This window comes from Phaenicophaeus curvirostris, chromosome 13, assembly GCF_032191515.1.
Source record: "Phaenicophaeus curvirostris isolate KB17595 chromosome 13, BPBGC_Pcur_1.0, whole genome shotgun sequence".
Lineage (NCBI taxonomy): Eukaryota > Metazoa > Chordata > Aves > Cuculiformes > Cuculidae > Phaenicophaeus > Phaenicophaeus curvirostris.
In genome coordinates, this window is record NC_091404.1 from 2,694,046 (window position 1) to 2,708,074 (window position 14,029).

Genomic DNA, 14,029 nt, shown 5'->3' on the forward strand with positions numbered 1-14,029 from the left:
AGGGAAGAAGAGTCTGTTAGGGAGCAGCAGGGGTGTCCTATCTGGGAGCCAATTTCAGCCTGTGACATCTCTGACTTGGTTTTGTAAGAGGGAGTGGGTGAGAAGTCAAGTCCACTTGTGGGTCCAGGTCTCTGATGAACCTCACTGAACCCAAAGAGTTGCATTCGTATGCACAATTGCTCTGTTCAGAAGGGTTTCCAACTTAGCTGAGGGAACAGCAGGAAGATCATAGAATCACTGGGTTGGAAAGGATCCATTGGATCATCGAGTCCAACCATTCCCATCAATCACTAAACCATGTCCCTCAGCACCTCATTCATCCATCCTTTAAATACCTCCAGGGAAGGTGACTCAACCACCTCCCTGGGCAAGGGGATGTGCCAGGGGAGGATGAGTCTGGACATCAGGAAAAGGTTCTTCCCCCAGAGGGTGGTGGAGCCCTGGAAAAGCTCCCAGGGAAGCAGTCACGGCACCAAGCCTGACAATATCCCAGAAGCATTTGGCCAAGGCCTTCAAACCCACGGTGTGAATGTTGTGGTGTCCTGTGCAGGGACAGGAGTTGGACTCAATGATTCTTGTGGGCCCTTTCCAACTGGGGACACTCTGTGATTCTGTCTCCCCAGCTCTGCCATGCTACAGAATTCCTTGGATTTAACCCAAGATAACATTAGGCATGCAGTAAATGACACCATGCCTTCTCTGCTGTAGTGGTTTTCAGGTTGTGGACAGAAACGCTCACAACTTAAGAAATGCCACATTTCAGATAGCACAGCAGACCTCGGCTCTGTCCCAGTGCGTGTCTATGTTGGTGATTAATGATGCAGAAGTACAATTTGTTCTTCTTGAAGAAGCCAATGGAGCACCAGGTTCTTTTCTGTTGTGTTTACCCCGTGTCCTCCAGCAGGCAGGTTTGGTTGTGTGATCCCGCACAGCGAGAGTCCCTTTGGTTCCCCGCAGTTGCACATTGTCACGAGCAGCCGGCAGGAGGGCAGCGCTGGCCGTTCCTGGAAGGCTGTTTCATAGCATCAGGCAGGGAGTGCAGCCTGTGCTAGAGCTCTCTGCAAGTGACCCCACTGAGCTGGGGTGGAATAGGAAAGGAAAGCCTATTGGCAGCCACTTGCCTCATTTGGAGAAGAAAAAAAAATAAAAAAAAAGCTATAAACTTCTTTATCCTTTTAAATGCTGATATTAGTGCTGATAGAAATGAGTGGTTTATGATGTCTTCATAAATCTACTGATATCCAGCTGGAATTCCTACTTCATTAGGTTGCCTTGCATCATTTTCTTCATTAAAAGAGTGCCAGATTCAATAAGCTGTTCCCTCTCCTTTTTGGGGAGGCAGAGAGCGGGGGAGAAAATGATATGTATGAAACACATCTAATTCTCTAGGTTAATTTGTGTGAAGAACATGAGACCCATGGGTCAACGTCTTAATAAGATGTTTTCTTCTTTACTCAATATCTTGACAAGGAGGAATCCTGGGAAGCCAAAGCCAACAGTGTCACAAAAGGAGTCTGAGGAGGGCTGCAAGGAGTTGCAGGCGATTTCTGCATGAAGCAGGGCCGCGGCTTCTGCTCCTGTCTGCCACAGTGTTGAGTCAGGGCTATTAGTAAAAGAAGGGTCTCTGCCTGGACACTGCATTCCCAATACAGAAAGAATCACAGAACTGTTTGGGTCAGAAAGGACCTCAAAGCCCATCCAATTCCAACCCTCTGCCATGGGCAGGGACACCTCCCACTGGATCAGAGCTCTTCAATCCCCATCCAACCTGTCCTTGAACACCTCCAGGGCTGGGGCAGCCACCACTGCTCCGGGCAACCTGGGCCAGGGCCTCCCCACCCTCACACCAAAACATTTCTTCCTAAGATCTCACCTCTATCTCCCCTCTTGCAGCTCAAAACCTCTCCCCGTCATCCTCTCCCTGCCCTTCCTGATCCAGAGCCCCTCCTCAGCTTTCCTGGAGCCCCTTTCAGTCCTGGAAGCTGCTCTAAGGTCTCTCTCTGGAGCCTTCTCTTCTCCAGGCTGAACAACCCCAACTCTCTCAGCCTGTCCTTGTTCAGGAGGTTCTCCAGCCCTTGAATCATCTCCGTGGCCTCCTCTGGACTTGCTCCAACAGCTCCATGTCCTTCCTGAGCTGAGGACTCCAGAACTGGATGCAGGTCTCCAGGTTTAGTCTCACTGGAGTGCAGCAGAGGGGCAGAATCCCCTCCCTGTCCCTGCTGGTCCCACTGCTTGGGATGCAGCCCAGGACGCATTGATACGTAGCTGATAATTCTGTATTTCCCTCAGAGTAAGCTCGGGCTGACAGAGCAGCAGCAAAAAGCAGAATAACAAGTCCCAGGGAGTGCACGGCATCAGGAGTTTCAAATTCACAAGCCTTTGTATTTCTGGTGCGCCAGTGCAGGGCCTCGTTTGGCCATGCCCGTAAGCAGTGCTGATTATAGTCTGTGCGGTGGAGAGAGGGGAGAGCCCTCGCGCGGGAGAACTCCTCATTAAACCCACGCTTTCTGCAGGTCAATGCAGGTGCAAAGCAGAACCAGAAACTTTTTATTCGCATCTGCCTGTTCCTCCGTGTGGTTTCTGACATCGCTGTTCAGTGTGTGCGTCATGGGTCGTGTCGTTTCCATTCCGCCTGGCATCTCGCTCCTGTGCTGCTAATTGCTGGACCTCCACAGGCTTCGGCAGAGGAAAATACTCTGTTACATTTGCTTTTCGACTGCGTAGGAAATGCGAGGCACTAGATTTCAAAGGAATTGCCTGTGTTGTGGCAAAGCTGGAATGCACCCGTTGATTTTCCCGGTGAAAAGCTTTCCTTCTCTGTGTCTGTGCAGCTGGATTGCTCAGGGATCACACTGGGGACCCTGGGTTTGAGAAGGTCATTTTCTAGTGGGTGATAATGTTTTTCTCACTTACCACTCCCTTCAGGCATGTGTTGATTTGAAAATCTGCAATTTCATGTCAGAAATGAGAGCAGAAGCCCTGGAGTTCCTGTAGGAGAGACTGGAGGGAGCGGTGGAAGGAAGGGACCTGGCTTGGATTTTTCTGCAGTTTGGGCTTTAATTTTTTTACCTCGTTTTCAAGCTCGCCTGCAAGAAGTAAATGTCTAAATATTCTTCTAGGCCATTTTTTTTCCAGAGAAGACAGTTCTTATATAATGTTAAAGTCATAGAATCATGGAATGGTTTGTCCGGGAAGGGACCTCAAAGCCCATCCAGTTCCACCCCTGCCATGGGCAGGGACACCTCCCACTGGATCAGGGGCTCCAAGCCCCATCCAACCTGGCCTTGAACCCCTCCAGGGATGGGGCAGCCACCACTGCTCTGGGCAGCCTGGGCCAGGGCCTCCCCACCCTCACACCAAAACATTCCTTCCTAAGATCTCATCTCAATCTCCCCTCTTTCAGCTCAAAACTGTTCCCCCTCATCCTCTCCCTGCACTCCCTGATCCAGAGCTCCTCCCCAGCTTTCCTGAAGCCCCTTTCAGTGCTGGAAGCTGCTCTAAGGTCTCTCTGGAGCCTTCTTTTCCCCGAGCTCAACAACCCCAACTCCCTCAGGTTGTCAAAATGAACACCTGAATTTGATGGTCTCTTTAAAGTGAACTTTCTCAGTCTCCAAAGTCTGTGGCCAGGGTAACTGGTGTTACCACATCTCATTTCTGCTGGATTTGAGGGTGTATTTTATTGTTCTTTTTTAAAACTGGGAGTTGAAGGCTGCTTCCAATGTACAGGCTGGAGTGTGGAGCAGATGCAGGGAGAGGAGAAAGCACTTGCAACATGATTGCCAGGGGCATGAGTTTTTAGTCTGTCTTAATGCTTTAAGTTCAAATAAACTTAAAAATAGAAGTTTTGTTTTTCTCACTGCAATCCAGACAAGCACAATGGAGCCAACCCCCCAGACAGGCGCTCTCTCTGTGCCATTCCAGCATGATTTGTGTAGTGTTACAAAAGCTATGAAAACTGCTTTTATCAGTAGATTGCTCCTTCTTGTAGCACAGCCGGCGCTGGGGTAGAGTCTTGCGGTTGTGTACGTGTGGCACGGCACAGCAGCTGAGGGCAGGAGGAGGTTAGCGGGAGCACGCTGAGCTGTGCTAGGATGCAGATGACACCAGTGAGGATGCAGATGTGAGGGTGCTCTGGAAGAGACATCTGGGCACTTTACAAGACAATAGTGAGACGAGTGTTTGGCTTCATTCCCCCCACCCCTTGCAGCATCATGCAAGTGTTCTCTTTCTTCAACAGGAGAAAGAGCACCATCTGCTGAGATGCTGGCTCTGGTTGTGGAAGGAGCTAGGATTAATTGAGAGCTCCAGCTGTGGTCCAAGGCCAGCCTCGGTTATCGTCTGACATGTCGCTGCTGCCCTTTGCTTGAGGGGTTAAGACCTGTTTGTCTGGAGCATGGTTAGTTCTCCAGAGGGTGGTTAACCAGGGCTGCTGCACAGGTATATTGCAACCTCCTTGGCCTACCTTTGGTTGTTGTTGGGCTGTTAGCACGAAATGAAATGGTTATAAATAAATCAGTCGCTAGCTGGGGAGATAAATCTATTGTGCTTCACTTCTTGTTTTCTGAGATAAAAATAGAGCTGGTGAAGAACAGGAAAGAGTTCACCTACTCCAGCTTGCCTGCACTCCGTGTGTCTGTGTGCAGCCTGCCTACCACGGGCCAAGCTGTGAAGGTCAATGTGACGCTTCCCATCATTTGGTGAAACTGCCGTCTTTCTTTTTCATGGAACGCTGAGAGCAGTGAACCAGAGATGCTCGTGTCTGTCTCTGTAGCCTCTGAGCTTGTATAATGCTCTTGGCCAGCTGGTCATGCAGGTTAAGCAGTGCAGCAAACTCAACCTCCGGCACTGCCCTTTGTTCTCCAGACATTGCAAAAGTGGGCTTAAAAACTTAACTTATTCTCTTTTCCAGCACTCAGCCTTGCTTCAAGAGCAGCTTGCTTCACAGATCTTGCTTAGCCCTCTTCCCCATCCACTTTCTCTTCCATTTCACTGCTTTGCACACTCTCAATTCAGCCTTTTGTTTTGGTGTTCTTCCTCTGAAGTCTATTTATGCCACCAGCTTTTGAGATTGTCATCCTATCCATCCCCATGTCTCCTTCCTTCCCCATTGTCTTTCTCTAATTGTGTTTTATATTAGTTCTGTAAATGGAATCCTTTGCTCCTCTAGCTGCGCTGCAAGTTTACTGAAGTGTGTTGTTCAGTCAATGTGGAAGAAGCTGGAGGAAGCTGCACTGGTTCCAGCCACCCCACCACTTTGTTCATCTCTCTGGTAGAGGGCACTTGAGCTGCTGTGGGAGGGAGGGCTGGGACAGAGGCTGAGGAGAAATAAATGCTCCTAAGGGAGAAGTGTAGAGCAAGGAAAAAAGGTTGAAAGAAAGAAGTAGAAGGAGCTCCTGGGAGAAAGTCCCAAGTTCACATGGACAGTGAGGAACCTTTGTATTTGGAGGTTGGAGTGGAGAGGCAAGAAGCAGTGAGTGACTGGAAAGAGGGTTTTTTTATCTGCCAAAATCAGTGCCCTGAGTCCCAGTCTTTACAAATATTCCTCCATTCTGCTTGCACCTCAGTTTGGCTAAGGAATTTTAGGCATCTGGAGTTTTTACAGCTTCCTGTGAAGCCAGTCAATGTATCTAGGTGTCCAAGAAGGCCAACAGCATCCTGGCTTCCGTCAACCATGGTGTGGCCAGCAGGAGCAGGGAAGGCATCATCCCCCTGGACTTGGTGCTGGTGAGGCTGCACCTTGAATCCTGAGTTCAGTTTTGCGCCCTTCACTCCAAGAAAACCATTAAGAGTCTGGAGCGTGTCCAAAGAATGGAGTGGAGCTGAGGAAGGGGCTGAAGCCCAGGGGTCCTGGGAGCAGCTGAGGGACCTGGGACTGTTCAGTCTGCAGAAGAGGAGGCTGAGGGGAGACCTTATTGCTCTCTGCAGCTCCTGAAAGGCAGCTGTGTGAGGTGGGTGCTGGTCTTTTCTCCTAAGTGACAGGCGATAGGATGGGAGGAAATGGCCTCAAGTTGCTCCAGGGGAGATTTAGATTGGATATTAGGGAAAACATCTTTCCTGGAAGGGCTCTCAGTCACTGGAACCACTGCCCTGGGAAGCTGTTTAGTCTCCATCCCTAGAGGTGTTTAAAAGGTGCGTGGATGAGTTGCTCAGGAATCTGGTTTATTAGTGGACACATACGGCTGGACTTGATGATCTCAAAGGTCTTTTCCAACTAAACAATTCAATGATTTAATGAGTCTATGATTTAGTCCATAAACATAAAAGGTTACAGAGATTTTTGAGGATAAAACTGCCTTTTGCAGCAGCTTGGGATCTGGCACCTCTGCTCTGGCCAAAGGATGTGAGTGGAGGGCTTTGTGTCAGAGTCACTGTGAAGAGAAAGTAAAAGGAGGCAACTCCCAGTTTAAGAAAATCCTCCTTTTTGGAAACTTAGCAAATCATAATCTCACTGGCCTTTAATCTCTGAATCCCTGAGCTTAATTCCTGTCTAGATTTAGAAAAAAATAATGAATTTGATAGTTATCTCATCTCTAATCATGTCCATGTTTCAAAGCCCACGTTGGTGTCTGATGTAGCCGGTGGCAGCCTCTAAGTGCTCAGCAGACTGGACTGGGAATGGGAGAACAATTGCCTCCACATCCCTGGATGCTGTTGCTGTTCTTTCCTCTCTGGAATATTTATTAATTCAAATGGAAGGTTTAAACTTCTCTCATGGTGCCATATAAGTCTGAGATGGGGCTTGTGCTCAAAGAGGGAATCCAAAAGAAGGGAGCAGTTCAGGATGGATGGTCACCAGCAGCTCTTTCCCCCTGTGCCACGGGTTCCATCCAGACCAACACTACCATAGTTTTATCCCCACTCAGAATCACAAGCTGTTGTGTGATTTATTTGAAACTTCCCTAAATTCACCAAAAAATTTATCTCTGTTGTCTGAGTGACAAGCAGGTTTTCCTGGCCTGACAGAGTTGAGGCCCTCATGACGAATCCCAGAGGTCCACGACACTGCTTCCTACAGCGGCATTAACAGAGTTCACTGGGCCTGTGTTGGGGTTACAGGTTCGACTGCTTCATTTTTAATAAAGTAGAGGGAGTTGCTGCTTCTTAATTTAATGGATTGAGTGCAGCTCTGAAGAGAAGGACTTGGGGTCCTGGTGCATGAGAAGCTCAACATAAGCCGGCAACGAGCACTCGCAGCCCAGAAACCAACCGTGTCCTGGGCTGCATCCCAGGCAGTGGGACCAGCAGGTCGAGGAGAGAATTCTGCCCCTCTGCTGTGCTCTGGTGAGACCACACTGGAAGCTCTGTGTTCGGTTCTGGACATGGAGCTGGTGGAGCGAGTCCAGAGGAGGCCATGGAGATGATCCAAGGGCTGGAGAACCTCCCATATGAGGATAAGCTGAGGGAGTTGGGGTTTTTCAGCCTGGAGAAGAGAAGGCTGTAGGGAGACCTTAGAGCAGCTTCCAGTGCTGAAAGGGGCTCCAGGAAAACTGGGGAGAGGCTCTGGATCAGGGAGGGCAAGGACAGGATGAGGGGGAACAGTTTTGAGGTGAAAGAGGGGAGATTGAGATGGGATCTTAGGAAGAAACGTTTTGCTGTGAGGTTGGGGAGGCCCTGGTCCAGGTTGCCCAGAGCAGTGGTGGCTGCCCCATCCCTGGAGGTGTTCAAGGCCAGGTTGGATGGGGCTTGAAGAGCCCTTATCCAGTGGGAGGTGTCCCTGCCCATGGCAGGGGGGTGCGTGTGTGTGGAACTGGATGGACTTTAAGGTCCCTTCCGACCCAAACCATTCTGTGATTTGACGATTATTGCAGTTAGTGGGAGATGGAGCTGACGTGTTGGGAGGACACAGGTGGCTTTGCTTCACTGGAGGTTGTTAAAGCTGCATAAGGGATCTTTAGCAGAACAGGGAGCTGAAGGTGAAGCCCTGTATGTGCACACAGCCGGTGCTCCCGCATCCTGCAGAGACAGTGTCCCTGGTAGTCGGAGGGGAATGTAGGACCTGTAAGCATCCAAATTATAAACCTGGGTTCTGAGTCTGAGCTGCATTTGTTAAGCTGGAAACAGACTGTGCTACTGACTGGAGACATCCATTGGAGGGAGTCCTGCTCACATGACGGAGCCCAATGCATCGCACACGTAAAAAATCAAGGCTGGGCATCAGCTTCCCTCAGCATTACCATATTTTAATTAATGCTGCTGTAGTGGCCCTTCTGATTTATTATTTGGCAATCCAGTGTACACTCTCTCTTTTTATCTCTGTGTATATAGATGTTCACCTATACAGATGGATGTATGTGGAGTGTGAGTGGAAGCTCTGACTGAAGCTCAAAACTTCTTTCTCCTACAGAAGCTGTCACTGATCTTGCATTACAAATTGTGCTTCTGCAAGCTACCGTAGTGTCAGGGCATGTTCTGTGCTGCAAGGGGAGATGGCATTTTATATAACTATTACAAATCTTATTCCTCTGTGTAGCTCTGTACAGTTTAGACTAAACTTTTCAGAAAGCATTACATGAAGTTAAACTTTGCGGTGGGTTTATATAAACCACTGATGTGTAGGTGTTTTGGTTTTTTTTTCAGTAAGGCTTCTAGGAGAAAATATCACCCATTTTCACAGTAAAATTAACATTTTGTGCACGCAGAAGGCATGGGAAATTATATAAAGCAGCAAGTACTACTGGCAATACTGTGAGTGTAATCTAAATTGAAGCTTCTATGCAGTCGATCTGTTTCTGTCGATCACTTGGTTACACACACCGTTTGCCGGAGCCCAATATTTGCATCTGCCAGGCACCCAGCTCTGATCTTTCAGGGCACTGGCCCTGCGAAGGAGAGATGCTGCAGCCAGAAGCTCCCAGATGCAGCAGCGCCGCGTGTCCCTCTCCCATCTCCTCGGGCTGTGGGGTCCGCAGCGGTTCCTGACGCACAAGCCATACGTGGTAAGCTGGGTAGCGGGGACCTCCTGCCTGCAGCTGGCAGTTCAGGCAGGGGGCTGGCTTCGCTGCCTCTATTTATAATCGCTGCCCTCCCCTGCACTGTGAGTGGCTCAGCTCCTGCAGAATGACTGCCTGAGACCTGCCAGCGACATCACTCGTGGCAAAATCCTCTTTTTCGGCTACGGAAGTAGCTACTGAGCATGTGTGAGAGCTGCTGCACCTTTTTTTCTGGATATTTCTTAGGCCTTTGCTGCTTCTACCTGCCTGGGTTTGGATCTCCCGTCTATACACAAAGGCACGGAGGTGTCTGCCTTGACACGGGACTGGTGGGTTGCTGTTCTTGGTGTTGAGAGGATACAAAAAGCACAAGACAAGGCAAGGAATGGTCTGTGTCTGTGGAGGTGTCTGCAGGCCTTTGGGGTGTCTGTGGACAGGTAGAACATCTCCAGTGGGCTTTCTGTGGAAATGAGGCTGAATCTGAGGCTGAGGTCTAGACCCAGGCTCCTTCTGTACTATTTAGGGGAAACATTTAACTGGCTGTAAAGATGCCTCTATATTTGAGCCCATTGTAGAATTACAGAATGTTTGATTGGTTTGGGTTGGAAAGGACCTCAAAGCCCATCCTATTCCACCCCTGCCATGGGCAGAGTCACCTCCCACTGGATCAGGGGCTCCAAGCCCCATCCAACCTGGCCTTGAACCCCTCCAGGGATGGGGCAGCCACAGCTTCTCTGGGCAACCTGGGTCAGGGCCTCCCCACCCTCACAGGAAATAATTTCTTCCTAAAATCTCATCTCAATCTCCCCTCTTTCAGCTTAAATATATGTTTTGGAGAGGTCACTGTTATTACTGAGTCAGAAACTTGAATTTCCTGGACAACCGTGTGAGTTCAGGCTTGGGTTTTGCACAATTGCCTGTGTTGTTTTGGGAAAGGATTCGTAACAAGAATCGATACTCCACATCTACTACATGTTTGCTATTTTAATTAGTCTAAAATTGCATTAGACAAAGTGACTCTCCCAGAAATGCACTCTGGATGGGAGATGCAGATGTGGAAGCTGGTGGTGAGGCAGATCCATCACCCGGGCACAGCTTGTCGTGTGTGCTAATGGGGCTGCCTGGGGCAGGGTTAAAGCAGCTTCCTTGTAAATAAGCAGGTGAAAAATCACCTTTGCCTGTTCCCCTGAATGCAAAATCCTCTGCTTGAACAGAGCAGGGGGTCTTCATTGCTGGAGGCAGCCTCTGGCTTTTTGTTATCATTCAAAGGAAAAAAGAGAGGAAAAGAAACCACCATATTAACCCAAACCATGCTTATTTCTAACGCCGCTCAACACAACCCACCCTCTGCGGCTGCGGCATCGCGGCCCACACATGCTGCAAAGCTGCTTGGGAATGAGGAGGATGCTGCATTGGTTGAGTGCCGGTGTCGCACAAACCACTGGATCTCAGCAGACGTTGAGGAGGGAGGACACTTGGAAGACTCGGTCCTCACCCCCCCGATGTGGTCTCTTCTTTGGGGGCAGATAGTGAAGAATCTGCTCCTTTGGAGGGAGCCCTCCAGCAACCCAGATAGCAAAAGAAGCAGAACAAAATGAGCCTTGCAGTAAACAGCTGAGTTTAGTGTCAGTTTGAGTGGTGGGGTAGGAACATGATCCCACCTGTCCCTTCCCCAGATGCTGGTGATAAAAGAGAAAGGATGATGCAATGGGAAGAAAGGCTGCGAGCCAGCTCCAGACCCTCTCTGTTCCACTTTAAACAGTAAAGTTTCCATGAACTCTAGTTCTTTGCTACTGAAGAACAAAATAAGTGCTTGTGTGGTACCTGTTGACCTTGTGTGTGAATGTCCCGGACGTGTTCGGAGGAGCAGGTTTCTTGGAAGGTGCTGGTGATCAGCCTCTGGGTGCACCTTTGAGTGTGTAATGCCTATTGATTGGCAACATCTCCGTGGTTGTCTTTGTCTGTGAAATCATTTACTTTTTCCAGCTGAGCACATCTTTGCGTGTGTGTGTATGTGATGCCTCTCTAAGGAAACTGTTGGTTCTGGGATCTAAGAATGAGATTTTCTGTAGCAACTGGAACTTGGACCATAAACCCTGAGTCTGGTTGTGAATTTAATGTAGGAATGAGCTTTCATGGCTACTGCACAAGGAATAAAGATCCCCTGTCTTGTGTGGGTCGTCGTTGTTGTCCGTCAGTGCTCTCCCCACCCCCCCCATTTTATACATCTCTATCTGTAGAATCAAAATTTAATTTAACCCCTTTCATGGAGAAACCCAGTGTAGCTCAGGCTATGGGATAGATTTCTGATGGGGTGATGTGCATGGTGCTGTACAGAGCTAAAAAGTGATTCCCCCTACACAATTCCCACCTTACAAGCTCACAATGAATGCCCAAATTACCAGGGGTTGCCTTTTTAGTTATTTTGGCTGGTTTGCCTCCCCGTTCATTCTCCTGCTCCCCTACGTGGTCTGAGCAAGCTCCTAGCAGCACTGGCTCTTTTTGCTGGCATTTAATATTTCCCATCCGAAGCTTAGCGCAGGCGGCACAGACGGGGCAGACGTCTCCCCGCTGTACAAAGGCAGCGAGGAACGGGATCTGCGTCGCACAGAAAGCCCAGAGACGCCTTCCCGGAGCTCAGCGTTGGCAGCAGATTGTGACGCCGGCTTCCTGACCTCCCTGCACAGCTCTGTTTTCCGAACTGCCACCAAAATCAAGGGGAAAAAGATGCCTGCATGGCGCTTGCTGCCACGGCAGGCGGAAGACTCACGTATTTATGGAGCTAGCGCTTCCTTTTGCGTTTGACTGACAGCCAGGATTCCTTCGCTGCCTGGTCACTGGAGCTGATTAGTATGCGAAAGGGTCCGCCTCGCACCGAGAGATGCAGCCGCAGCAGCTTGCAGAGCTGTCACACTCACACAGGCTTCTTATCTGCACTGGCTTGACGAATTAAAAAGCAAGCCAGCCAGCAAGAGAGAGACCGGGAGAGAGAGGGGGGAAGAGAGAGAAGCTTGCAGACAGCGCTGGCTTTCGTTTCCTAAAGGAAGGATTTTGCATCTTAAGTGCTCACTGGTTGTGATGATGCTTCACTTAGCGGGCTCCAGCGTGAGCTAGAGACAGCAGATAGGGGATAAACTCAAAGCAGAGCACAAAGCATTCCGAACAAAACCAAAACCAGGAACAGTTTTCTCCTCTATTCTAGCATGGTGGATGTATGGACAGTCTTACAGAGCAGAGGTTGACTTCTCCAAATCTGCCAGCCCCACATCTCGAACACTACAGTGTTCTGCATTGCACCATGACCTTGGATGTTCAAACGGTGGTCGTTTTTGCAGTGATTGTGGTGCTATTGCTTGTGAATGTCATACTCATGTTCTTCCTGGGCACTCGTTAAATGGATTTTTTCTCCTGAGCTGTTGGGGGCTACTACTACCACTAGCAATTCAACAAGAGAGCAAGAGCGAGAGAGAGAGAGAGAAAGGCGAGAGAGAGAGAGAAAGAGAGAGAGAGATTTCTTACTGAGGGGGGAAACGCGTTGAGCTTCAACATGGCCTCGCTGTGATATGTATGACGTTGGTATATTATCTCTCCCTAAATCTTTTGTCATGTCTTGTCTTTTAAGTATGCCTGTAAGTGTAGCTGCTTTTGCCTGGGTTTTAAATGTGATAAATAACAGTAATCCATTCATATATCATTCTGTGCTAGCGAGATAGAGCTGTCAATATTTAGTTAGCAGCAGAGTGAAAATATCTGTCTGTGGTAAGCGCTGGCTGTGTTGTTTTGCTGCCTTTAAAACAGAGACTCGAGTTAATAATGATAAGTCATTTTGTGTGCGATTTCTAGCAAGCAGTTAATGTGCGATGTCTGTGCGAGTAACCATGTAGCTGCCAGGTGAGATGTGGTGATGTGTGCGATCGAATCGAGCTCTGGACATTTTTAAGTGTGGGGAGGGAATGAGAAATCCTATTAAAGGATTAAATCTTTGCTAAAATAACATTCAGCCACAAAGAAAACAAGGGAGAGAAATTCTCTTTACTTTATTTATCTGTGTTGCCTTGATGATCTGACTTGATTTCTCAATATTCAGCCCCAAAGCCTCCAAATTCTATGTCCACTTTTATGTAGCCTAGGTTCTTTCTTTAAAGATGGGAGAGGGATTGGAACGTAACCTGCTGGGCTTTTTTTTTTCTGTTTGTATGTGGTTTATATCTCTGCAAATTGGGAAGGAGGGATCAAAGATAAAAAGGGGAATGCATGCTTCATTTTTCTTTGCTAAAGCAACAGATACAGAGGGGCTGGGTTTTGCTTTGATTTCTCTAGAAATGTCATTTTGGCTTTCTTTTCCCTCATGTTTTTGTGTATATATCTATATAATTTTGGGTAATGTATGTCAGAAAAATCTTTACCCACCTCAAGGGTAACAGGATTTTGAGAAGGGTTGGTTATCGTGACTTTATTTACATTGATTTTCTTGCAAATGAAGTGCTAAGTTGTATATTATAGGCTTGCTGGAAAGGTGTCTGGTAGTTAGAGGTCCTTCTGCTTGAAGATGTCTGGACCAAAATTGCAATGTTTACAGCTTGGAAGCAGAGCTGGCGGGGGGGGGGTTTGAGTGTGTGAAGTTGAGAGACAACATGAAGGGAATGGCTGAAAAGAGTAGTGCCTTTTCCTCTTGAAATTATGGTTTTGCTGTGTTTCTGTTATTCCTCTTGAAAATGTGGCTTTACTGTGTTGCTCTTAGAAACCTTACAGATTTTTAATATTTTCCCCTCTGAAAAATCAGAGTTGCTCAAACCAAAAAAAAAGTCACAGTTTGGAAATATTGCCATCTCTTGCTGATGTTCACTGCAATTATATTATTAAGATACATTCTATCGCTGTGATAAATGAACTCGTGCGTGCTAGTTCCAGCTGTCTGTTGGTTTTTGAGTGTCCACTACTAATTAGGCAAAAACCCCCATCGTGGAACTGGTTCATAAAGATGTAGCTGGAGCTTGGAGATGGAGACAGAGTGTTATTTCCATGTGAGATCCTGTGAGTTAAATGCATACCTGGGCTCAGGAGCCGATTTTGGCTGGTGGCATGAGTGGAAATTGAGT

The 14,029-nt window shown here is 48.2% G+C and overlaps 2 protein-coding genes across 9 annotated transcripts in view; both read left to right on the forward strand.

The window, feature by feature from the left end:
* Positions 1-14,029, forward strand: part of ARHGEF9 (Cdc42 guanine nucleotide exchange factor 9) — a 219,510-nt gene that overhangs the window by 74,019 nt on the left and 131,462 nt on the right. Inside the window, exon 1 of one of the 8 annotated variants that reach the window (XM_069867778.1) lies at positions 12,354-12,495. The exons of 4 other annotated variants lie outside the window; for them this stretch is intronic. Coding sequence is in view for 2 of the 4 variants with exons in the window: in XM_069867776.1 (XP_069723877.1) it covers positions 12,498-12,506 (9 nt within the window). In the remaining 2 variants the exon portion in view is untranslated. Of the gene's footprint in view, positions 1-12,353; positions 12,507-14,029 lie in introns of those variants that run through there. 3 more of the 8 variants (XM_069867773.1, XM_069867776.1, XM_069867777.1) reach the window with 3 other exon arrangements.
* Positions 11,796-12,326, forward strand: LOC138726293 (uncharacterized). Its single transcript, XM_069867935.1, has one exon. It carries the CDS (start codon positions 12,145-12,147, stop codon positions 12,322-12,324), a length of 180 nt encoding a protein of 59 aa, XP_069724036.1. The 5' UTR covers positions 11,796-12,144; the 3' UTR covers positions 12,325-12,326.